The sequence below is a fragment of the Rana temporaria genome, unplaced genomic scaffold (assembly GCF_905171775.1).
Source record: "Rana temporaria unplaced genomic scaffold, aRanTem1.1, whole genome shotgun sequence".
Lineage (NCBI taxonomy): Eukaryota > Metazoa > Chordata > Amphibia > Anura > Ranidae > Rana > Rana temporaria.
Window position 1 is genome coordinate 32,987 of NW_024404565.1, and position 26,227 is coordinate 59,213.

The 26,227-nt window shown below is 50.9% G+C and overlaps 1 protein-coding gene across 1 annotated transcript in view; it reads right to left on the reverse strand.

Annotated features, from left to right (window-relative positions):
- Positions 1–25,338, reverse strand: part of LOC120922625 (vesicle-associated membrane protein 2-like) — a 42,966-nt gene extending 17,628 nt beyond the window's left edge. The window contains exons 1-3 of the mRNA XM_040334712.1: positions 24,873–25,338; positions 11,723–11,819; positions 9,244–9,402 (exon numbers count right to left, since the gene is read on the reverse strand). Coding sequence (XP_040190646.1) covers positions 9,244–9,402; positions 11,723–11,819; positions 24,873–24,922 — 306 coding nt within the window. The 5' untranslated portion in view covers positions 24,923–25,338. The remainder of the gene's footprint in view (positions 1–9,243; positions 9,403–11,722; positions 11,820–24,872) is intronic.
- Positions 25,339–26,227: the final 889 nt, after the last annotated feature.

The following is a 26,227-nucleotide window of genomic DNA, read 5'->3' on the forward strand; positions in this document are numbered from 1 at the left end:
GCAATACCCCCGCACCAATACTCTGCAATACCCCCGCACCAATACTCTGCAATACCCCCGCACCAATACTCTGCAATACCCCCGCACCAATACTCTGCAATACCCCCGCACCAATACTCTGCAATACCCCCGCACCAATACTCGGCAATACCCCCGCACCAATACTCTGCAATACCCCAACACCAATACTCTGCAATACCCCGGCTAATACTCTGCAGTACCCAGAAAATACTCTGGGAAAAAAATGCGTTTTAACCACTTCCCGCCCGCCGGCCGTCATGACGTCCTTGACTTTGTGCAGGGATATCTAAATGATGCCTGCAGCTACAGGCATCATTCAGATATCATTTTTTTCAGCCGGCGATTCCCTACACCGTAAGAACAATCATGTCGGCTGTTCCGCCTCTTGATCGTTCTTACGGGAGGCGAAAGGGGACGTCTCCCCTCCCTTCTCCCTCTGGTGCCTCTTCTGACTCACCGCTACGATCGAAACCAGGATCGTTTTATTTTTTTATTTTTTTTTCAGGCTTCCCAGCCTAGAGGTGAGATGTGGGGTCTTATTGACCCCACATCTCACTGTAAAGAGGACCTGTCATGCTATATTCCTATTACAAGGGATGTTTACATTCCTTGTAATAGGAATAAAAGTGATCAAAACATTTATTTTTGGGGAAAAACGTATCAAACTAAAATAAATAAAGTGAAATGAACAATAAAAATATTTTTTTTTTTTAAAGCGCCCCTGTTCCTGCGTGCTCGTATACAGAAGCGACCGCACACGTAAGTCCCGCCCACATATGAAAACGGTGTTCAAACCACACATGTGAGGTATCGCTGCGAACGTTGGAGCAAGAGCAATACTTTTGGCCCTAGAGCTCTTCTCCAACTAAAAAGATGTAACCAGTAAAAATATTTAAAGCGTCGCCTATGGGGATTTTTAAGTAGCGAAGTTTGGCGCCATTCCACAAGCGTGTGCAATATTGAAGGGTGACATGTTGGGTATCTATTGACTCGGCGTAACTTCATCTTTCATATTATGCAAAAACATTGGGCTAACTTTAATGTTTTTTTTTTTTAAAAGCACAAAACCGTTTTATTTCCAAAAAAAACGCATTCGAACAATTGCTGCGAAAATAACGTGCGCGATAAAAAGTTGCAACGACCGCCATTGTATTCTCTAGGGTTTTTGCTAAAAAAGCATATATAATGTTTTGGGGTTCTATGCAATTTTCTAGCAAATAAATGATGATTTTTCCATGTAGGAGAGGAATGTCAGAATTGGTCTCGGTGCTCCAGAACGCCTGATGGTGCTCCCTGCATGTTGGGCCTCTGTATGTGGCCACGCTGTGGAAAAGTCTCACACATGTGAAGGTGCTCCCTGCATGTTGGGCCTCTCTATGTGGCCAGGCTGTGTAAAAGTCTCACACATGTGATGGTGCTCCCTGCATGTCGGGCCTCTGTATGTGGCCACGCTGTGTAAAAGTCTCACACATTTGGTATCGGCATACTCGGGAGGAATAGCAGAATGTGTTTTGGGGTGTAATTAGTGTTATGCATATGCTGTGTGTGAGAAATAACCGGCGAATATGAACATTTTGTGAAAAAAAAAAAAAAAAAAAAAAATCTTGATTTTGCAAAGAATTGTGGGAAAAAATTACAACTTCTAAAAACTCACCATGCCTCTTTCTAAATACCTTGGAATGTCTTCTTTCCAAAAAGGGGTCATTTGGGGGGTATTTGTACTTTTCTGGCATGTTAGGGTCTCAAGAAACGAAAGAGGCTGTCAGTACATCGGGTGTGATCAAATTGATCAATTTTCAGTAATTGGTACCATAGCTTGTAGACCCTATAACTTTCACCCAGACTAAATAATATCCCAATTTTTTTTTTTTTTTTTACCAAAGATATGTAGCAGTATACATTTTAGGCCAAATTTATGAAGAAAAATTAATTTTTTGCAAAATTTTATAATAGAAATGAAAAAAAAATCATTTTTTTACAAAATTTTCGTTCTTTTTTCATTATTAGCGGAAAAAATAAAAACCGCAGAGGTGATCAAATACCACCAAAAGAAAGCTCTATTTGTGGGAAAAAAAGGACAAAAATTTCATTTGGTTACAGTGTTGTATGACTGAGTTATTGTCATTCAAAATGTGAGAGCACCGAAAGCTGAAAAGTGGTCTGGTTATTAAGGGTGTTTAAGTGCCCAGTTGTCAAGTGGTTAAAGGGTCACTAAAGGAAAAAAATTTTTTAGCTGAAATGACTGTTTACAGGGCATAGAGACATAATAGTTAACTGATTCCTTTTAAAAATGATTAAAAATAGATAAAAAAACAATCATATAATGTGCCTGCAGTGTAGTTTCGTTTTTGCTGTTGTTTGCTGGTTCTCTGATGTACAGAGAGCCACTAGAGGGCAGTCAGCCAATAGAGAGCAGTGATACTTTGTCTAAAACTCCTCAGCACCAATCCAGTTTCGTTTTACACACAGCTCCTTGATTAGTGACCACCGTGAGAAATCTCCCAGCACTGTGGTTATCAGGAAACAGGCAACCAGGAAGTGTCCAGAACAGAGAGGAATTACAGCAACATCAAAGCAAAAACGAACAATGAGGACATGAAACCAGGACTGCAGTAAGGTAAAGGAAGCTATTTAGCTAAAAAAAAAATTCCTTTAGTGACCCTTTAACTGCCTGTTTTCCTTTGTTAGGATGCCGGCACCTGCTGATGTCTTCACCTACCTGCCCAAGAACTGCCCAGATGGACGCTTCCAGGAGCAATCGCCAGTTTACAGGTCTATAGGTACCCATGCACTTCCTGTCACCACCTCCAGGGGTGCTTGGACCATAGGGAGCCCTCTCGTCACTTCAGCCTCCAGCCATGTACATGACAATCTATTTTAGCTGGAGCTACTGAGCTCTGTAGGACGGGTTTTTTGAAAGGTAAAGAGAAATGGTAACAACTCAATCAGATTTTGCTGTTTCCTTTTGAGGAATAAGGCTGCTGAGATATTTAGGGGCGGGGCAAGTTTATCAAGAGAGAGTCTGCCACTTTGTCCATTCGGGGGGCATTCATAGGGCACCTAATGATAGTGACCTCCCCACCACTCTATTCATTTGTCTTAGGGCTCTTTCACACAGCCGACTGGTTCAGTAATGTAGCGCTACCCCCTCAGGAGCCGCTGGTTAGATTGGGACGGCATGATTATGTTACCTCTGTGATGTGTCTAGGGATGATGAGATGCAATAACGGAATGTCCAAACAGCATAGTGTCGTTTTCTGTGCTTTTATTTCTTGCCCAACATTAACTCAAAGTAGATAGAGAAAGGTTGGTGAAAGGAGAGTTTGCAGATTCAGGCCTATGGATAACAGAAGCAGTCCGGCCTCCAATGGGACTTTAATTCACGTCGCTCCTCCAGCCGGGGTGGGTATAGTGTACCCGGGCAGGCCTCTCACACCGACCTGGCAGCCGGAGGGGGTATAGTGTACCCGGACAGGCCTCTCTCACTGACCCGGCAGCCGGAGGGGGTATAGTGTACCCGGACAGGCCCCTCACACCGACCCGGAAGCCGGACGGGGTTTAGTGTACCCGGACAGGCCTCTCACACCGACCCGGCAGCCGGAGTGGGTATAGTGTACCTGGACAGGCCTCTCACACCGACCTGACAGCCGGAGGGGGTATAGTGTACCCGGACAGGCCTCTCACACTGACCCGGCAGCCGGAGGGGGTATAGTGTACCCGGGCAGGCCTCTCACACCGACCCGGCAGCCGGAGTGGGTATAGTGTACCCGGACAGGCCCCTCACACCGACCCGGAAGCCGGACGGGGTTTAGTGTACCCGGACAGGCCTCTCACACCGACCCGGCAGCCGGAGTGGGTATAGTGTACCTGGACAGGCCTCTCACACCGACCTGACAGCCGGAGGGGGTATAGTGTACCCGGACAGGCCTCTCACACTGACCCGGCAGCCGGAGGGGGTATAGTGTACCCGGGCAGGCCTCTCACACCGACCCGGAAGCCGGAGGGGGTATAGTGTACCCGGACAGGCCTCTCACACCGACCCAGCAGCCGGAGTGGGTATAGTGTACCTGGACAGGCCTCTCACACCGACCTGACAGCCGGAGGGGGTATAGTGTACCCGGACAGGCCTCTCTCACTGACCCGGCAGCCGGAGGGGGTATAGTGTACCCGGGCAGGCCTCTCACACCGACCCGGCAGCCGGAGTGGGTATAGTGTACCCGGACAGGCCCCTCACACCGACCTGGCAGCCAGAGTATCACTGGAAACTTCTGAGAAGGAACAAGTCTCTGCCACCCACTTGGCTCTAATAGAATATGAATTAGGAGTGGAACCTCTGCCACAGGCCCTCTACTCAGGAATGAAGATGATAGAGCGAATCCTCCCAGTAGATACAATTTTGCCTGAATCTCCCTCAGGTAGATTTCTTAAGTTGGGGTCACCTCTCAGTGTCCGGTCACCCCGATCCCCGATGGTTCGTCTAAACCCTGTTGGATCTCCTGCCTCCGGGCTCACCTCAGACCGACTCCCCACCGAACAGCACAACTCGCTTGGGATCTTCCTCATGAAGTGTGGGGACCCAGTAAGTCACTGGGGCCCCTTTGCAGCTTTAGTTGCTCCGGGCCATGAGGGCCCAGAGTCAGGAACTCGGCGTAGCACGTGCGCCCTGGCCTGGTAGGCCATCTCGCTGGGGCCCGTGATGTGCGCACACCCTAAAGGTGGGTGCCGCAACTGGAACCAGGAACTGGCGAAGACGAACCCCTCAAAAATGGCGTCCGCCCTAGAAGTGCCCTCCCCCAGCATGCCCCACGAGGGAGAAACTCCTCTGATTGGCTGCTGGCAGGAAGGCGCCACCGCCTGGGCCCCTATGGCGCCACCTGCTATCCAAAGATGGAAACTTATCTTTGAAACCACAGAACAGCCCAGCCGGGCAGAAACCCAATTTAACAAATTATCATGAATGAGAGCAAAATAATGCCGCGTACACACCATCACTTTCTGTGATGAAAAAAAATGACGTTTTTAAAAACGTCACTTTAATTGACCGTGTGTGTGGGAAAACGTCGTTTTATGTCTTGTAAAAAACGACCAAAAAAAATTGAAGCATGCTTCAATTTTATGTGTCGTTTTTCAAAAGTGCACTTTTTACTTCACAGAAATTGACCGTGTGTAGCAAAAAACGTCGTTTTCTAAGACGTTTTTTCATCCACGCATGCCCAGAAACAAGCTTCAATGGAAAAACGTGGTGGAACGTAACCTCACTTTGCAAGATCATTGTGAGAAAACGATGGTGTGTAGGCAACTTCGTCTTTGAAAATTGAAGTTTCAAAAACGTCGTTTTTTACTTCACAGAAAGTGTCGTTTTTTTTTCATCACATAAAGTGATGGTGTGTACGGGGCATAACTCTCTCATTCCCCTCTAAATTTGACATGAAAGTACACAGGCGCTACAGTAAAAACAGGTAGCTGACCCTCGTTTTTATTGCCCACCCCCAGCCGCCCACGTAATTTCTACCATTGCAGCCAGAGAGGGCTGTGCTCACACGGCGGAGTGGCAGAGATTGCCCGGTTCATGGTCCCTGGCACTGTCAGAAAAAGAAGATACAGGTAAAAAAATAAAAATAAATCGCACCTTTATGTTATCGCAAATGTCATGAATATGCATCAAGTCTGTCTGCCTACCTGATCTCCATGTGTTCATTAGAGGCAGATCCTGTTCTGGTTTCCCTTCTTATCACTTCCTCTTCCTGTATGGCTCCACCCTAGTCCATCCCAGGAAGCCTATATTAACCTTTGCTCTACAGGTCTGCAGTGCTGTTCAACAGTGTTCCTATGCTTAGTTCCTGTCTGCAGTGTATTGCTAGTTCCTGGTTGCAGAGTGCTTCGTTCATCTTCCGTGTACCGTTTGGCTTGTCCCCGACTTCCTTGTCTGCCTGTGCCCCTGACTATTTGCATGTTCCACGGTTATCCTTGTCTGCCTGTTGCCCTGACCTCGGCCTGTCCATCACCACTGTTTGTTCTGCTGGCTGCTTCCCCCTTCTCCCTGCGGAGTGTGACTTGAGGAATCTCGGGGATGCGACCTGGACCCAGTTGTGGCCAAGACCATCCCTACCATCAAGGGCTCTGGTGAATACAAAACTGGGTCTTAGACTCCGCGCCCTGGGTGATCTTAGGTTCACGCTTCGTCTCTGCTAGCAGCAGTCGGCCATAGGATTCACCACCCTGTGGTGCATCCCTGACCCCTACGGGGTGCACTTGTCACCTGGCCACAGGTGACCTGACAGCAAAATAGTACAAATCAGGAATGTAGTCAAAACATAAGCCAGGGTTAGGAAGCAAAAATGGATACTCAGACGATCTGGAATCAGCGTAGTCAGAAGCCAAAGATTAGGAACCAGAAGAAACATCAGCCGGCCAAAGTCATAACAGGAACACAGCACAGAGAGAGAGACACACTGGATATGTTGATCAGGCGAAGGCACAAAAGGAATGAACAAAGCAGCTAAAAGGTGCTGGCTGTCGGCTGGACTAATGAGGCAGGTATTTCTAATTATCTGACAGCTGAGTAGCCTGAGCACTGAGAAAAGCTGCTAGAAGCCCAGCCCTGACAGTACCCACTCCTCAATGCCCCCTCCCTCTCGGAGGGACACCAGGCTTGAGGGGGAAACCATTTGAGGAGGACAGGAGCATGTACGTCCGAGGATGAGACCCAAGAGCGTTCCTCCGGACAGTAAACCCCTCCAACGAACAAGGTACTATATGCAGCCACGAAACCTACAGGAGTCAATGATAGATTGTATCTCATACTTCTCATGGTTGTCCACCTGACCCGGGCGAGGACGTGGTACCGAGGTGCTGAAGCAGTTGCACATAAAAGATTTTAATAAGCAGACATGGAATACATTCGAAATACGCATCTTGGATGGAAGCTCTAAAGCGAGGCCACTGGGTCGATCCTACAGAGAATGCGAAAAGGCCCAATATACTACGGTGCCAGTTTTAGTTGGGAACACGGAGTCGGAGGTTATGAGATGGCAGCCAGACCCTCTCCCCAACTTGGTAGGAAGGGGCAGGCAGTCAGCATTCAGTCTGTACCTATCACTGGCGCGTTTCAGGGATTCTTGGACCTGCACCCAAGTGGAACAGAGTTCACAAAGATGTTCCTCTAACACAGGAATTCCTTGTGGAACAAATGTATCAGGGAACATGGATGGCTGGAACCCATAGTTCGCCATAAAATGGAGACAATCGGGAGGCGGCATTGATGGCACTATTGTGAGCAAACTCCACCCAAGGTAACACGTCTGACCAGTTGTTATGGTGGTCAGAAATGCAGCAATGTAGAAAGATCATCCCCCCATGACACCCACCTTGCTGTTCTTCCACAGGGGTCTCCTCCTAGATCCTCCCCCAAGACACCCACCTTGCCGTTCTTCCACAGGGGTCTCCTCCTAGATCATCCCCCATGACACCCACCTTGCTGTTTCTCCACAGGGGTCTCCTCCTAGATCCTCCCCCAAGACACCCACCTTGCCGTTCTTCCACTGGAGTCTCTTCCTGGATCATCCCCCATGACACCCAACTTGCTGTTTCTCCACAGGGGTCTCCTCCTAGATCATCCCCCATGACACCCACCTTGCCGTTCTTCCACAGGGGTCTCCTCCTAGATCCTCCCCCATGACACCCACCTTGCTGTTCTTCCACAGGGGTCTCTTCCTAGATCATCCCCCAAGACACCCACCTTGCCGTTCTTCCACAGGGGTCTCCTCCTAGATCCTCCCCCATGACACCCACCTTGCTGTTCTTCCACAGGGGTCTCCTCCTAGATCATCCCCCAAGACACCCACCTTGCCGTTCTTCCACAGGGGTCTCCTCCTAGATCCTCCCCCATGACACCCACCTTGCTGTTCTTCCACAGGGGTCTCTTCCTAGATCATCCCCCAAGGCACCCACCTTGCCGTTCTTCCACAGGGGTCTCCTCCTAGATCCTCCCCCATGACACCCACCTTGCTGTTTCTCCACAGGGGTCTCCTCCTAGATCCTCCCCCATGACACCCACCTTGCTGTTCTTCCACAGGGGTCTCCTCCTAGATAATCCCCCCATGACACCCACCTTGCTGTTCTTCCACAGGGGTCTCCTCCTAGATCATCCCCCATGACACCCACCTTGCCGTTCTTCCACAGGGGTCTCCTCCTAGATCCTCCCCCATGACACCCACCTTGCCGTTCTTCCACAGGGGTCTCCTCCTAGATCATCCCCCATGACACCCACCTTGCTGTTCCTCCACAGGGGTCTCTTCCTAGATCATCCCCCCATGACACCCACCTTGCTGTTCTTCCACAGGGGTCTCCTCCTAGATCATCCCCATGGAACCCACCTTGGTATTCTTCCACAGGGGTCTCCTCCTAGATCATCCCCCATGACACCCACCTTGCCATTCTTCCACAGGGGTCTCCTCCTAGATCATCCCCCTGACACCCACCTTGCTGTTCTTCCACAGGGGTCTCCTCCTAGATCATCCCCCATGACACCCACCTTGCCATTCTTCCACAGGGGTCTCCTCCTAGATAATCCCCCATGACACCCACCTTGCCGTTCTTCCACAGGGGTCTTCTCCTAGATCCTCCCCCATGACACCCACCTTGCCATTCTTCCACAGGGGTCTCCTCCTAGATAATCCCCCATGACACCCACCTTGCTGTTCCTCCACAGGGGTCTCCTCCTAGATCATCCCCCATGACACCCACCTTGCTGTTTCTCCACAGGGGTCTCCTCCTAGATCCTCCCCCATGACACCCACCTTGCTGTTCTTCCACAGGGGTCTCCTCCTAGATAATCCCCCATGACACCCACCTTGCTGTTCTTCCACAGGGGTCTCCTCCTAGATCATCCCCCATGACACCCACCTTGCTGTTCCTCCACAGGGGTCTCCTCCTAGATAATCCCCCATGACACCCACCTTGCCGTTCTTCCACAGGGGTCTTCTCCTAGATCATCCCCCATGACACCCACCTTGCTGTTCCTCCACACCGGTCTCCTCCAAGATCATCCCCCATGACACCCACCTTGCTGTTCCTCCACAGGGGTCTCCTCCTAGATCATCCCCCATGACACCCACCTTGCCGTTCTTCCACAGGGGTCTCCTCCTAGATCATCCCCCATGACACCCACCTTGCCGTTCTTCCACAGGGGTCTCCTCCTAGATCATCCCCCAAGACACCCACCTTGCTGTTCTTCCACAGGGGTCTCTTCCGCAGCTCCGAGGTGTTGGTCTGGAACTGTTTGGCTCCGGCGTGAAGTTCCTCAGCTGTGGCTTCAAGTTGGGAAATTTTCCCATTTTTATCCAAAACTTTATCCACGTTGGTATTCATGATGCTCAGCACCTGGCGGGGTATAAAGAGAGGTGAATGTGGGCTTTCCAAAGCTCTGTCTGCCCCTGGCAGGGCGAAATGAGATCAAGCAGCCTTCCCATTCACAGCTAGAAGGATTCCATAGAGTTCTACGTATAAAACATCCGCTGGTCAGATGTCTTCACCATTCATACCAGGAATAATTGTGTGTGATAAAATGATCTTCTATCAGCTTCGGCTCCATCTAGTGGCCATATTTAGGTATTTCTCCAATAACAGCCCTTTAAAAAAAATACTGCATTATGGCCACTAGATGGAGCTGAGGATCATAGGAATTAAAGTGAATGTAAACCTGATTTTTTTTTAACCACTTTAGCCCCGGGCCTGTTTTTCAGAGTCGGTGTTTACGAGACAAAACCATTTTTTTTTGCTAGAAAATTACTTAAAACCCCCAAACATTATATATTTTTTTTTTCTAACACCCTAGAGAATAAAATGGAAGTCATTGCAATACTTTTTGTCACACCGTATTTGCGCAGCGGTCTTACAAGCGCACTTTTTTTTGAAAAAAATCACTTTTTTAAATGAAAAAATAAGACAACAATAAATTTGGCCCAATTTTTTTATATATTGTGAAAGATAATGTTACGCCGAGTAAAATGATACCCAACATGTCACGCTTAAAAATTTCGCCCGCTCGTGGCATGGCGTCAAACTTTTACCCTTAAAAATCTTGATAGGCGACGTTTAAAAAATTCTACAGGTTGCATTTTTTGAGTTACAGAGTAGGCCTAGGGCTAAAATTAATGCTCTCGCTCTAACGATCGCGGCGATACCCACTTGTGTGGTTTGAATACCGTTTTCATATGTCGGCGCTACTCGCGTATACGTTCGCTTCTACGCGCGAGCTCGTCGGGACGGGGCGCTTTAAAACATTTTTTTTTTGCTTTTCGCATTTATTTTTATTTATTTTACAATTTTTAACACTGAAAAAAAAAAAAAAAAAAAAATTATCACTTTTATTCCTATTACAAGGAATGTAAACATCCCTTGTAATAGAAAAAAGCATGACAGGTCCTCTTAAATATGAGATCTGGGGTCAAAAAGACCTCAGATCTCATATTTAGGCTTAAATGCAAAAAAAAAAAAAAAAATTTGGAAATGTCATTTTTTCAAATGACAAAAAAAAAAATGTTTCTTTAAGACGCTGGGCGGGACTGACGTTTTGACGTCACTTCCGCCCAGCGGAGCTATGGGGACGGGCGAAGGAGATTTTTCCTTCAGTCTCGTCCCCGCTCACCATCCGGATGGTCGCGATCTCCTCCGCCGCTACCGACGGCTCCGGTAAGCGGCGGAGGGCGCGGAACAGCGGCGGGAGGGGGGGGGGCCCCTCTCCCGCCACCGATAACGGCGATCTCGCGGCGGATTCGCCGCGGAGACCGCCATTATCGTTAACACGGCCGCCCACAGAAGAGATGAATATCTCGATTGTGGCAGCAGCTGCTACCGTTACCGAGATATTCATCTCTAAAGTGATGACGTATAACGACGGTGGGCGGTCGGCAAGTAGTTAATGAAGACTTCTACCGGGTACAGTAGAGGATGTCATGTCATCTGAGCCCAGGAAGAGTTAATCCGGCTCTGAGCAATCCTCCTCCACACAGATAAGTTTGTGTCCCCCCCCCCCCCCTCTGCCGGGACGGACATCTCATTTCTTTATCTCATGAACAAGCGTGAGAGAGAGGGAGTGACCGCTCCAGCTTCACACCCCTCCTCCTTTCTTCTCCAGCTCTCCCACGATTGGCTGCTCCACACCTCAGCATGATTGGGCATGCTCAAGTCATGTGATACCTTTCCCGAGTGTAGAGGTGGGCGGGAGTCTTGTGACATCACGACTCCGCCCACCGAGCTCTGGCAAAGACACCCACCCACCGATTCCAGAGTTTTGCGGGGCTCCTCCTGCTGAAGGGGGTGACATTTGAAAGGTATCTATACATTAATATTGTGCCATTGGTTTATACTGGGGGAGTGATGGGTTTACATTCACTTTAAATACAGAGTAAGAAGAGATACAATGTAACAGTCCTAGAGAACGCTGGAGGGAATTAGGAAATATACAGGGATCCTGTAGCAGCAATGGTTACATTTCTTTGCTAATTCCCTCTAGCGTTCTCTGGAATTGTTACATTGGGGTCTATGTATAGGAGAAGAAATGTGACACACACTACAACGAAACGCGTCGGATTCTGTGTAACAATCCTGTGTGATCATCTATCCCTTAGCGGCGCGCCTGAGGATTTTCCTCGCAGTTAAAGAGTTTAGCTACAAAGTCATTAACTGATTGTCCAATCACCTCGTCTATCTGAGCCTGGGTGAGCTCCATCCGCTGATAGGAGTAGACATCAGAGCTGGGCTTGCTGGGGGCGGAGCCTGGCGCGGAGGAGGAGGACCTGTGAGATATGAAGAGGTAATAAGATACAAATAATAAATATACAGAGCCGGGGGGGGGGGGAAATACAGAGGAGTGGTGTAGTGATAAGAAATCCTTCCTAAAAATTGGTTCATTCTGTTACCAGCGCCGCCATCAGGGGGGTACAGGCATTACACCTGTAAGGGGCCCGATGGTCCCTAGGGCCCCTTACAGGCCCGGCCGGCCCCCTCCCGTTTTTTTTTTAAATACATATATTTTTTTGCATTTCACCTGTAAGGCCCCAGTTCTCTGCTCCAGGGGGGCCCTGCCTAAAGCTGTGTAAGGGGCCCCAAAGTTTGGGATGGCTGCCCTGAATGTTACTGGGCTATTCTTTTCTCTGGGTCGGATGTTCTTCATTGATAAAAACAGAATGAATCAGGAAAATACCGCATTATGGACACTAGATGGAGCTGACAGTCATAGGAAATAAATATTTTTTCCATAAAGGTGACCGGAATATTCCAGTTTCCGGCGTCTGCCACCCGCGGGAATGTCCGTCTCCAGCGGCGCCATTTGTGTCACAATTCCCAGTGTGGATGGGCGCCGCTCGTCATCGCGATATTCCCAATCCGGAATTGATGCAATGATGCGAGTGATGATCTTGGTTGCCATGGCAACGGGGCGGGCACCTCCGACGCCCGTTGTGATGGCAACGTCAGAAGTGTACAGCGCTGCGAGCCATATCTCCTGCGCATGCGCGAGAATAGGCGGTGCCTGCTGGTCGCTCAGCTGCACCTAAACTCGGAAGATAGTGCTTGTGGGCTTCACATGCCAGGGAGAGAATAATCCAATATATCCTACGATCGGAAATCCGCGATCGAGCCGCTATACGCGAGTCATCTAACTCATGGGCCCAGATTCACAGAGATCGGCGCATCTTTATGCCGGCGTGGCGCATCTCATATGCGCTACGCCGACATAACTTAGAGAGGCAAGCACCGTATTCTCAGAGCAGATGCTCCCCGCGTTGTGCCGGCGTAATGTAAGGCCTCTTTCACACGGAGCGGACCGTCTCCGGGTCCGCTCCGTGTGTCTCCGTCGGCTCAGCGGGGATCCCAGCACACAGTGCAGAGACCGTCCTGTCTCTCCTCCGCTCTCCCCTATGGGGAATCGGATGCAGACGGACCGTCTGTCTGTCTGCATCCGATCCGTTCCGCCGAACGGAAGAAAAATAGGGGTTTCTTCCGTCCACAAAAGCGGATCCTGACGGACGCGGATGGTTGCGGATGTTAGCGGATGCTCCATCCACTAACGGACGCGATCCCATAGGGAACCATTACAAGTACGTAAACGGACTTGTAATAAACGGACGAACGGTCCGCTAGTGTGTAAGGGGCCTACATTCGTAGGCGTAAGCCGGCGTAATTCAAAGTAGGAAGGAAGTGGGCGTGATCCATTTAAATGAAGCGTGACCTCATGCAAATGAAGGGTCGAACGAACGGCGCATGCGCTGTGACGTATGTCCCGCACCCCTCTGCGCATGCTCACAACTACACCCAGCGTAACCCCTGAGATACGCCGGCCCACCGCCTACGCCCAGGGCATAAATACGCCCAGACATGCGCCCGTTGAGCGCAAAAGTACACCCGTTTGTTTGTTTGTGGTGTACTTTTGCTTTGAGCCATGTCCGCTCCAGCGTCTAGGAAGGATAAGAGGAAGAAGAACTTCTCCCCACAGGAGAAGGTGATTGTGATCTCGGCCATGGAGAGGTACGATGCTCGCCTCCATGGGCCAGAGACTGGCACACGATTGTGATCTCGGCCATGGAGAGGTACGGCGCTCGCCTCCATGGGCCAGAGACTGGCACACGATTGTGATCTCGGCCATGGAGAGGTACGATGCTCGCCTCCATGGGCCAGAGACTGGCACACGATTGTGATCTCGGCCATGGAGAGGTACGATGCTCGCCTCCATGGGCCAGAGACTGGCACACGATTGTGATCTCGGCCATGGAGAGGTACGATGCTCGCCTCCATGGGCCAGAGACTGGCACACGATTGTGATCTCGGCCATGGAGAGGTACGATGCTCGCCTCCATGGGCCAGAGACTGGCACACGATTGTGATCTCGGCCATGGAGAGGTACGATGCTCGCCTCCATGGGCCAGAGACTGGCACAACCAGTAAGGCCAAGAGGGATGAGATCCTGCTGAAGATCACCACACAGGTCAATGCCCTTGGTAATGAGGTAAGGACTAGGGTGGTCCCCATAACACTTTTTTGAGACCGAGTACAACGAGTACCGATACTTTTTTTTCAAGTACTCGCCGATACCGAATACCGATAAATGTCATGTGACTTTTTTTTATTTTTTTTTACACACAATTTTTTTTTCACAGTGATTTTTTTTGTTTAAAGTGGGGGGGGGTAGTGGATTGTCAGTGTGTGTTTTTTTTTTTTCTTTTTTGATTATTTACATTTTATTATTTTAATTATTTATTACAATTTTTTTTTTCATTTTTCTTAATCAGCCCTGTTGGGGGGCTTTGGAGAGATATCGGGGGTCTTAACAGACCTCTGACATCTCCCCTTTAAGACAGAAAGGGACTAAGGACACAGATTCCCCAGTCCCTTTCTCAGCAGACTCAGCTATGAATGGAGAGAAGCTTCTCTCCATTCATAAACTGAAGCATAGTAAACACAGGTTACATAGTTACATAGTTACATAGGTCACGATGCTCAGTTATGTGAATGGACAGAGTCAGTGATCACCGACTCTGTCCATTCGGAAAAGGTAGGAGCCCCTACCTCCGCTCTCCATCCTGACAGATTGAGGGGGGAGAGCTGCACGGGGGAACAAGACGGCACGGGGGGAGAGCGGCACGGGGGAACAAGACGGCACGGGGGAGAGCGGCACGGGGGAACAAGACGGCACGGGGGGAGAGCGGCACGGGGGAACAAGACAGCACAGGGGGAGAACGGCACGGGGGAATAAGACGGCACGGGGGGAGAGCGGCACTGGGGAACAAGACGGCACGGGGGGAGAACAGCACGGGGGAATAAGACGGCACGGGGGGAGAGCGGCACGGGGGAAGAAGACAGCACGGGGGGAGAGCAGCACGGGGGAACAAGACAGCACGGGGGGAGAGCGGCACTGGGGAACAAGACGGCATGGGGGGAGAACAGCACGGGGGAACAAGATGGCATGGGGGGAGAACAGCACGGGGGAATAAGACAGCACGGGGGGAGAGCAGCACGGGGGAACAAGATGGCACAGGGGGAGAGCGGCACGGGGGAAGAAGACAGCACGGGGGGAGAGCAGCACGGGGGAACAAGACAGCACGGGGGGAGAGCGGCACTGGGGAACAAGACGGCATGGGGGGAGAACAGCACGGGGGAACAAGATGGCACAGGGGGAGAGCGGCACGGGGGAACAAGACAGCACTGGGGGAGAGCGGCACGGGGAAACAAGACGGCACGGGGGGAGAGCGGCACGGGGGAACAAGACGGCACGGGGGGAGAGCGGCACGGGGGAACAAGACGGCACGGGGGGGAGAGCGGCACGGGGGAACAAGACGGCACGGGGGGGAGAGCGGCACGGGGGAACAAGACAGCACGGGGGGGGGGAGAGCGGCATGGGGGAACAAGACGGCACGGGGGGAGAGCGGCACGGGGGAACAAGACGGCACGGGGGGAGAGCAGCACGGGGGAACAAGATGGCACAGGGGGAGAGCGGCACTGGGGAACAAGACGGCACGGGGGGGAGAGCGGCACGGGGGAACAAGACGGCACTGGGGGGAGAGCGGCACGGGGGAACAAGACAGCACGGGGGGAGAGCGGCACGGGGGAACAAGACGGCACAGGGGGAGAGCGGCACGGGGGAACAAGACAGCACGGGGGGAGAGCAGCACGGGGGAACAAGACGGCACAAGGGGAGAGCAGCACTGGGGAACAAGACGGCACGGGGGGGGAGAGCGGCACGGGGGAACAAGACGGCACGGGGGGGAGAGCGGCACGGGGGAACAAGACGGCACGGGGGGAGAGCGGCACAGAGGGGGAGAAGACAACACAGAGAAGACTAGTAACTCCCCCCACCACCCGATACCTGACTGCCCAGGTATCGGGTGAAGTATCGGACCATTCCCCCTGAGTACAAGTACTTGGGAAATGCTCGGTATCGGGACATCCCTAGTAAGGACCCCCAAGGACATTTTAAAAAAGATGAATGACCTGCGTTGTGTGGTCAGAGAGAAGGTGGGCACAATGAGGAAGCATGCCAGGGGCACTGGAGGTGGACCAGCCACTGCTATTGGGCTCACTCCTGATGATCAGGTGGTTGCCCGGTGTCTTCAGAGGAAGCAAGTGGAGGGAGTGGAGGGCTATGACTCCACTGAGGAGGCCTTGAGGACAGGTAAGTGTGTTTTATCTCCTATACGGTGTGTAGCATGTGAGGGGGGGAAGGGAACATGTGACAAGTGTGTGGGGGGAGGGAACATGTGACAAGTGTGTGTGGGGGGAGGGAACATGTGACAAGTGTGTGGGGGGGGGGAGGGAACATGTGACAAGTGTGTGTGGGGGGAGGGAACATGTGACAAGTGTGTGGGGGGGGGGGGATATGTGACAAGTGTGTGGGGGGGGGGGATATGTGACAAGTGTGTGGGGGGAGGGAACATGTGACAAGTGTGTGTGGGGGGGGGATATGTGACAAGTGTGTGGGGGGGGAACATGTGACAAGTGTGTGTGGGGGGGGGGGGATATGTGACAAGTGTGTGTCATCCACAGATGTGCAGGAGGAAGCACTGATCGCTGTATAAATGTGAATGGTCCCAAAATAGCGTCAAAGGGGTCCGATGTGTCCGCCGCAATGTCGCAGTCATGATAAAAATCGCTGATCGCCGCCATTACTAGTACAAAAAATTATTAATAAAAACGCCATAAAACTGTCCCCTAACCAATCAATAAACTCTTATTGCGATTTTTTAAACAAAAATATGTAGAAGAATCCGAATCGCCCTAAACTGAGGGGAAAATATATATTTTTTTTAAATTGAGATATTTATTACAGCAAAAAGTAAAAAAATATTTGATTTTTTTTTCAAAATTGTCGCTCTTTATTTGTTTATAGCGCAAAAAATAAAAACCGCAGAGGTGATCAAATACCACCAAAAGAAATCTCTATTTGTGGGGAAAAAAGGACGTACATTTTGTTTGGAAGCCACATCGCACGACCGCGCAAATGTCAGTTAAAGCGACGCAGCGCCGAATCACAAAAAATGGCCTGGGCAGGGAGGGGGTGAAAATGCCCGGCATGGAAGGAGGTGAAAATTGAAGAGGTTAAAAACGATATTTAGCAAAAAATAAATAAATAAAGTTTCTATGGTAGAAACTCCACTTTCAGGATTTAGAGAAGATCTGTAAAGAAGAGAAAATCCCTCCTGAGATGTGTGGAGACCTGATCACAGACTACAAGAAACGTCTGACCTCTGTGCTTCCCAACAAGGAACCTCCCCCGACTACTGAGGGACCTCCCCCGACTACTGAGGGACCTCCCCCAACTACTAAGGGACCTCCCCCAACTACTAAGGGACCTCCCCCAACTACTAAGGAACCTCCCCAACTACTAAGGGACCTCCCCAACTACTAAGGAACCTCCCCAACTACTACCAAGGGACCTCCCCCAACTACTAAGGAACCTCCCCCAACTACTAAGGGACCTCCCCCAACTACCAAGGAACCTCCCCCAACTACTAAGGGACCTCCCCCAACTACCAAGGAACCTCCCCCAACTACTAAGGGACCTCCCCTAACTACCAAGGAACCTCCCCCAACTACTAAGGGACCTCCCCCGACTACTAAGGGACCTCCCTCAACTACTAAGGAACCTCCCCCAACTACAAGAAACGTCTGACCTCTGTGCTTCCCAACAAGGAACCTCCCCCAACTACTAAGGAACCTCCCCCAACTACTAAGGAACCTCCCCCAACTACTAAGGAACCTCCCCCAACTACAAGAAACGTCTGACCTCTGTGCTTCCCAACAAGGAACCTCCCCCAACTACTAAGGACCCTCCCCAACTACCAAGGGACCTCCCCCAACTACCAAGGAACCTCCCCCAACTACCAAGGAACCTCCCCCAACTACCAAGGGACCTCCCCCAACTACCAAGGAACCTCCCCCAACTACCAAGGAACCTCCCCCAACTACCAAGGAACCTCCCCCAACTACTAAGGAACCTCCCCCAACTACTAAGGAACCTCCCCCAACTACTAAGGAACCTCCCCCAACTACTAAGGAACCTCCCCCAACTACTAAGGAACCTCCCCCAACTACTAAGGAACCTCCCCCAACTACTAAGGAACCTCCCCAACTACTAAGGAACCTCCCCCAACTACTAAGGAACCTCCCCCAACTACTAAGGAACCTCCTCCAACTACTAAGGAACCTCCCCAACTACTAAGGAACCTCCCCCAACTACTAAGGAACCTCCCCAACTACTAAGGAACCTCCCCCAACTACTAAGGAACCTCCCCCAACTACTAAGGAACCTCCCCAACTACTAAGGAACCTCCCCAACTACTAAGGAACCTCCCCCAACTACTAAGGAACCTCCCCCAACTACTAAGGAACCTCCCCCAACTACTAAGGAACCTCCCCCAACTACTAAGGAACCTCCCCCAACTACTAAGGAACCTCCCCCAACTACTAAGGAACCTCCCCCAACTACTAAGGAAACGTCTGACCTCTGTGCTTCCCAACAAGGAACCTCCCCCAACTACTAAGGAACCTCCCCCAACTACTAAGGAACCTCCCCCGACTACTAAGGAACCTCCCCCAACTACAAGAAACGTCTGACCTCTGTGCTTCCCAACAAGGAACCTCCCCCAACTACTAAGGACCCTCCCCAACTACCAAGGGACCTCCCCCAACTACCAAGGAACCTCCCCCAACTACCAAGGAACCTCCCCCAACTACCAAGGGACCTCCCCCAACTACCAAGGAACCTCCCCCAACTACCAAGGAACCTCCCCCAACTACCAAGGAACCTCCCCCAACTACTAAGGAACCTCCCCCAACTACTAAGGAACCTCCCCCGACTACTAAGGAACCTCCCCCGACTACTAAGGAACCTCCCCCAACTACAAGAAACGTCTGACCTCTGTGCTTCCCAACAAGGAACCTCCCCCAACTACTAAGGAACCTCCCCCAACTACTAAGGAACCTCCCCCGACTACTAAGGAACCTCCCCCAACTACAAGGAACCTCTGACCTCTGGACTTCCCAACTAAGGAACCTCCCCCAACTACTAAGGAACCTCCCCAACTACTAAGGACCTCCCCCAACTACCAAGGAACCTCCCCCAACTACTAAGGAACCTCCCCCAACTACTAAGGAACCTCCCCAACTACTAAGGAACCTCCCCCAACTACTAAGGAACCTCCCCCAACTACTAAGGAACGTCTGACCTCTGTGCTTCCCAACTAAGGACCTCCCCCAACTACTAAGGAACCTCCCCCAACTACTAAGGAACCTCCCCAACTACTAAGGAACCTCCCCCAACTACTAAGGAACCTCCCCCAACTACTAAGGAACCTCCCCAACTACTAAGGGACCTCCCCCAACTACTAAGGAACCTCCCCCAACTACTAAGGAACCTCCCCCAACTACTAAGGGACCTCCCCAACTACTAAGGAACCTCCCCAACTACTAAGGGACCTCCCCAACTACTAAGGAACCTCCCCCAACTACTACCAAGGGACCTCCCCCAACTACTAAGGAACCTCCCCCAACTACTAAGGGACCTCCCCCAACTACCAAGGAACCTCCCCCAACTACTAAGGGACCTCCCCAACTACTAAGGAACCTCCCCAACTACTACCAAGGGACCTCCCCCAACTACTAAGGAACCTCCCCCAACTACTAAGGGACCTCCCCCAACTACCAAGGAACCTCCCCCAACTACTAAGGGACCTCCCCCAACTACCAAGGAACCTCCCCCAACTACTAAGGGACCTCCCCTAACTACCAAGGAACCTCCCCCAACTACTAAGGGACCTCCCCCGACTACTAAGGGACCTCCCTCAACTACTAAGGAACCTCCCCCAACTACTGAGGAACCTCCCCCAACTACTGAGGAACCTCCCCCAACTACTGAGGAACATCCCTCAACTACTAAGGAACCTCCCCCAACTACTAAGGAACCTCCCCCAACTACTAAGGAACCTCCCCCAACTACTAAGGAACCTCCCCCAACTACTAAGGAACCTCCCCAACTACTAAGGAACCTCCCCCAACTACTAAGGAACCTCCCCCAACTACTAAGGAACCTCCCCAACTACTAAGGAACCTCCCCCAACTACTAAGGAACCTCCCCCAACTACTAAGGGACCTCCCCCGACTACTAAGGAACCTCCCTCGACTACTAAGGAACCTCCACCAACTACTGAGGAACCTCCCCCAACTACTAAGGAACCTCCCCCAACTACCAAGGGACCTCCCCCAACTACTAAGGGACCTCCCCCAACTACTAAGGAACCTCCCTCGACTACTAAGGAACCTCCCCCAACTACTAAGGAACCTCCCCCAACTACTAAGGGACCTCCCCCAACTACTAAGGAACCTCCCCCAACTACTAAGGAACCTCCCCCAACTACTAAGGAACCTCCCCCAACTACTGAGGAACCTCCCTCAACTACTAAGGAACCTCCCCCAACAACTAAGGGACCTCCCCCAACTACTAAGGAACCTCCCCCAACTACTAAGGGACCTCCCCCAACTACTAAGGAACCTCCCCAACTACTAAGGAACCTCCACCAACTACTAAGGAACCTCCCCCAACTACCAAGGAACCTCCCCCAACTACCAAGGGACCTCTCCCAACTACTAAGGAACCTCCCCCAACTACTAAGGGCCTCCCCCAACTACTAAGGAACCTCCCCCAACTACTAAGGGACCTCCCCCAACTACTAAGGAACCTCCCCCAACTACTAAGGACCTCCCCCAACTACTAAGGAACCTCCCCCAACTACTAAGGAACCTCCCCCAACTACTATGGGCCTCCCCCAACTACTAAGGAACCTCCCCCAACTACTAAGAGGGTCAAATACATATTTTCCTCCATTTATAACATTTGTATCATGTGATCTCTCTGGAGTTTTGGTTGATATTATGTCTCTATCATATAAAATACTCCTATGAGAGGAATTACAGACCCTTCATTTCAATCTGCAGGAGAGACGATCGGTATCCCCCCCCCCTCTGTATACATATATACACTGTTTTCATACATTTAGTTATGAATATACACAGTAAGTAAGTACACCCCTCAGTCTCATGTCTTGTATCTTTTCAGGTGACAACACTGAAGAAATGACACTTTGTATCTACAATGTTGTGTAGTGAGTGTACAGGGGGGAGGGGAGGGGTGTACACAGGGGGGGGGGTGTACACAGGGGGGAGGGGTGTACACAGGGGGGAGGGGTGTACACGGGGGGGGGGGTGTACACGGGGCGGGGGAGGGGAGGGGTGTACACAGGGGGAGGGGTGTACACGGGGGGGAGGGGTGTACACAGGGGGGAGGGGTGTACACAGGGGGGGGGAGGGGAGGGGTGTACACAGGGGGAGGGGCGTACACAGGGGGGAGGTCTTTTCATGTGACAACACTGAAGAAATTACACTTTGTATCTACAATGTTGTGTAGTGAGTGTACACAGGGGGGAGGGGTGTACACGGGGGGGGGTGTACACGGGGCGGGGGAGGGGAGGGGTGTACACGGGGAGGGGAGGGGTGTACACAGGGGGGAGGGGTGTACACGGGGGGGGGGGTGTACACGGGGCGGGGGAGGGGAGGGGTGTACACGGGGGGGGGGGGGTGTACATAGGGGGAGGGGTGTACACAGGGGGGAGGGGTGTACACAGGGGGGAGGGGTGTACACGGGGGGGAGGTCTTTTCATGTGACAACACTGAAGAAATAACACTTTGTATCTACAATGTTGTGTAGTGAGTGTACACAGGGGGGAGGGGTGTACACGGGGGGGGGGGGGGGGAGGGGGGTACACGGGGGGGAGGGGTGTACACAGGGGGGGCCTTTTCATGTGACAACACTGAAGAAATGACACTTTGTATCTACAATGTAACATAAAATGTCAGTAAAATATTTCCAGAGATCTTTCCGTAGATTTCTATAGAGGAGGAGGAGTCATGACAACCAATGATTTGTGTGTGTGGGGGGATAACGTCCCCTCTAATAAAGGAGTGATGATGTAACACTACAAGTCCCAGCATTCCCGGCTTTCTTACACAGAAATAAAAGACATCCGTTGGTTTTAACAAAAAAGGTAAAAAATAGATTCTCCACCGTGAATCTTCAGGACCCCATCCCCCCATAAAGCACAAGTCTATTTCCTCCAACAGGAAAATAACCCCCCCCCCCCCCCATGTGATGTCATGCAGTGTCAGTGTGATGTCATGCAGTGTCAGTGTGATGTCATGCAGTGTCAGTGTGATGTCATGCAGTGTGATGTCATGCAGTGTGATGTCATGCAGTGTGATGTCATGCAGTGTCAGTGTGATGTCATGTAGTGTCAGTGTGAAGTCATGCAGTGTGATGTCATGCAGTGTCAGTGTGATGTCATGCAGTGTGATGTCATGCAGTGTCAGTGTGATGTCATGCAGTGTCAGTGTGATGTCATGCAGTGTGATGTCATGCAGTGTGATGTCATGTAGTGTCAGTATGATGTCATGCAGTGTGATGTCATGCAGTGTCAGTGTGATGTCATGCAGTGTCAGTGTGATGTCATGCAGTGTGATGTCATGCAGTGTCAGTGTGATGTCATGCAGTGTGATGTCATGCAGTGTCAGTGTGATGTCATGCAGTGTGATGTCATGTAGTGTCAGTGTGATGTCATGCAGTGTGATGTCATGCAGTGTCAGTGTGATGTCATGCAGTGTCAGTGTGATGTCATGCAGTGTCAGTGTGATGTCATGTAGTGTCAGTGTGATGTCATGCAGTGTCAGTGTGATGTCATGCAGTGTGATGTCATGTAGTGTCAGTGTGATGTCATGCAGTGTGATGTCATGCAGTGTCAGTGTGATGTCATGCAGTGTCAGTGTGATGTCATGTAGTGTCAGTGTGATGTCATGCAGTGTGATGTCATGTAGTGTCAGTGTGATGTCATGCAGTGTGATGTCATGCAGTGTCAGTGTGATGTCATGCAGTGTCAGTGTGATGTCATGCAGTGTCAGTGTGATGTCATGCAGTGTCAGTGTGATGTCATGTAGTGTCAGTGTGATGTCATGTAGTGTCAGTGTGATGTCATGCAGTGTGATGTCATGCAGTGTCAGTGTGATGTCATGCAGTGTCAGTGTGATGTCATGTAGTGTCAGTGTGATGTCATGCAGTGTGATGTCATGCAGTGTGATGTCATGTAGTGTCAGTGTGAAGTCATGCAGTGTGATGTCATGCAGTATGATGTCATGCAGTGTGATGTCATGCAGTGTGATGTCATGCAGTGTCAGTGTGATGTCATGCAGTATGATGTCATGCAGTGTGATGTCATGCAGTATGATGTCATGCAGTGTGATGTCATGCAGTGTGATGTCATGTAGTGTCAGTGTGATGTCATGCAGTGTCAGTGTGATGTCATGCAGTGTGATGTCATGCAGTGTCAGTGTGATGTCATGCAGTGCAGTGTGATGTCATGTAGTGTCAGTGTGATGTCATGCAGTGCAGTGTGATGTCATGTAGTGTCAGTGTGATGTCATGCAGTGTGATGTCATGCAGTGTGATGTCATGCAGTGTGATGTCATGCAGTGTCAGTGTGATGTCATGCAGTGTCAGTGTGATGTCATGCAGTGCAGTGTGATGTCATGCAGTGTGATGTCATGTAGTGTCAGTGTGATGTCATGCAGTGTGATGTCATGTAGTGTCAGTGTGAAGTCATGCAGTGCAGTGTGATGTCATGTAGTGTCAGTGTGATGTCATGCAGTGTCAGTGTAATGTCATGCAGTGTGATGTCATGCAGTGTCAGTGTGATGTCATGCAGTGTCAGTGTGATGTCATGCAGTGTCAGTGTGATGTCATGCAGTGTGATGTCATGCAGTGTCAGTGTGATGTCATGCAGTGTGATGTCATGCAGTGTCAGTGTGAAGTCATGCAGTGTGATGTCATGCAGTGTGATGTCATGTAGTGTCAGTGTGATGTCATGCAGTGTGATGTCATGCAGTGTCAGTGTGATGTCATGCAGTGTGATGTCATGCAGTGTCAGTGTGATGTCATGCAGTGTGATGTCATGCAGTGTGATGTCATGCAGTGTCAGTGTGATGTCATGCAGTGTGATGTCATGCAGTGTCAGTGTGATGTCATGCAGTGCAGTGTGATGTCATGTAGTGTCAGTGTGATGTCATGCAGTGTCAGTGTGAAGTCATGCAGTGTCAGTGTGATGTCATGCAGTGTCAGTGTGATGTCATGCAGTGTGATGTCATGCAGTGTCAGTGTGAAGTCATGCAGTGCAGTGTGATGTCATGTAGTGTCAGTGTGATGTCATGCAGTGTGATGTCATGCAGTGTCAGTGTAATGTCATGCAGTGTCAGTGTGAAGTCATGCAGTGCAGTGTGATGTCATGTAGTGTCAGTGTGATGTCATGCAGTGTCAGTGTGATGTCATGCAGTGTCAGTGTGAAGTCATGCAGTGTGATGTCATGCAGTGTCAGTGTGATGTCATGCAGTGTGATGTCATGCAGTGTCAGTGTGATGTCATGCAGTGTCAGTGTGATGTCATGCAGTGTGATGTCATGCAGTGTCAGTGTGATGTCATGCAGTGTGATGTCATGCAGTGTCAGTGTGATGTCATGCAGTGAGATGTCATGCAGTGTCAGTGTGATGTCATGCAGTGTGATGTCATGCAGTGTCAGTGTGATGTCATGCAGTGTCAGTGTGATGTCATGCAGTGTCAGTGTGATGTCATGCAGTGTGATGTCATGCAGTGTCAGTGTGATGTCATGCAGTGTGATGTCATGCAGTGTGATGTCATGTAGTGTCAGTGTGATGTCATGCAGTGTGATGTCATGCAGTGTGATGCAGTGCTGTGTAGAACTCACATATCTTCAGCTGTGTCGGCCGCTCTCCTGCTGCGGCTCTTTATATCCATGCAGTGACGTCACGCTCTGCAGTGTCCGGAGCCCTGGGTGCTGCTGGGAGACGATCTCATCCTCCTGCCTTGTGTAATTTATTCTCTTCTCATCTCCACGAAGCTGACGGAGGAAATCTCCCATTAATGAGCCAAACCGCAATCTGCAATCACCACACACCCGCTGAAAAGTGAAATCAGGCTTTCAGTAACATTTCTTGGCTGTTCTGTTTGAAATGCTGTTTTTGCAGTGACATTCCTCCTTAGACCCAGACTACGGTAGAGTCACCTGCTGACCCGGCGCCATCCACAGGCAGTTCAATAGGACACAGAAGATGAACCCAACACACGTTTACTTCTCCACTACAGAATCTGATTTCCAATTGTAAGAAGAATCTGATTTCCCTGAGCTCTGTGTGAAGTACACTGACTGCTGGAGCAAGGGAGAAATGGGGAGAAATGGGGAGAAATGGGGAGGACCAAACTAACTAGCACTAAAAAGGAGGGGAGCACAGAGGGAGATACCAATCACAGAAGCAAACAAGCTGTAGTGGCTCCAAACCACCACTAGATGTCAGCTTACTCCAGCATGATCATAACCTGTGAATGGGAGGGGCAGTCTTATGAAATGTAATGTTGGGGGTTTCTGTACCCCAAAGTCCTCAGAGTGCAATAAAGGAGGACTGACATTTTGCTGATAATATTCTGTTATTGTGCGCCCCTCTGGATAATGTGCCGACACGGAATTCAGCTTCAACCCCTTCCCAGCCCCAATTTTTTTCTGTGTCCCATTTATACCGCAATGTTGGAGTCATGTGATCTGTGTATAGTGCAGAAAAATACTCCCCACGCCACACGTCACCGCCCACTGCCGCATGTCACCGCCCACTGCCGCATGTCACCGCCCACTGCCGCATGTCACCGCCCACTGCCGCATGTCACCGCCCACTGCCGCATGTCACCGCCCACTGCCGCATGTCACCGCCCACTGCCGCATCTCCCCGCCCACTGCCGCATCTCCCCGCCCACTGCCGCATGTCACCGCCCACTGCCGCATGTCACCGCCCACTGCCGCATGTCACCGCCCACTGCCGCATGTCACCACCCACTGCCGCATGTCACCGCCCACTGCCACATGTCACCACCCACCGCTACATGTCACCACCCACTGCCGCATGTCACCGCCCACTGCCGCATGTCACCGCCCACTGCCGCATGTCACCGCCCACTGCCGCATGTCACCACCCACAGCTGCATGTCACCACCCACAGCTGCATGTCACCGTCCAACATTGCATGTCACCGCCCACTGCCGCATGTCACCGCC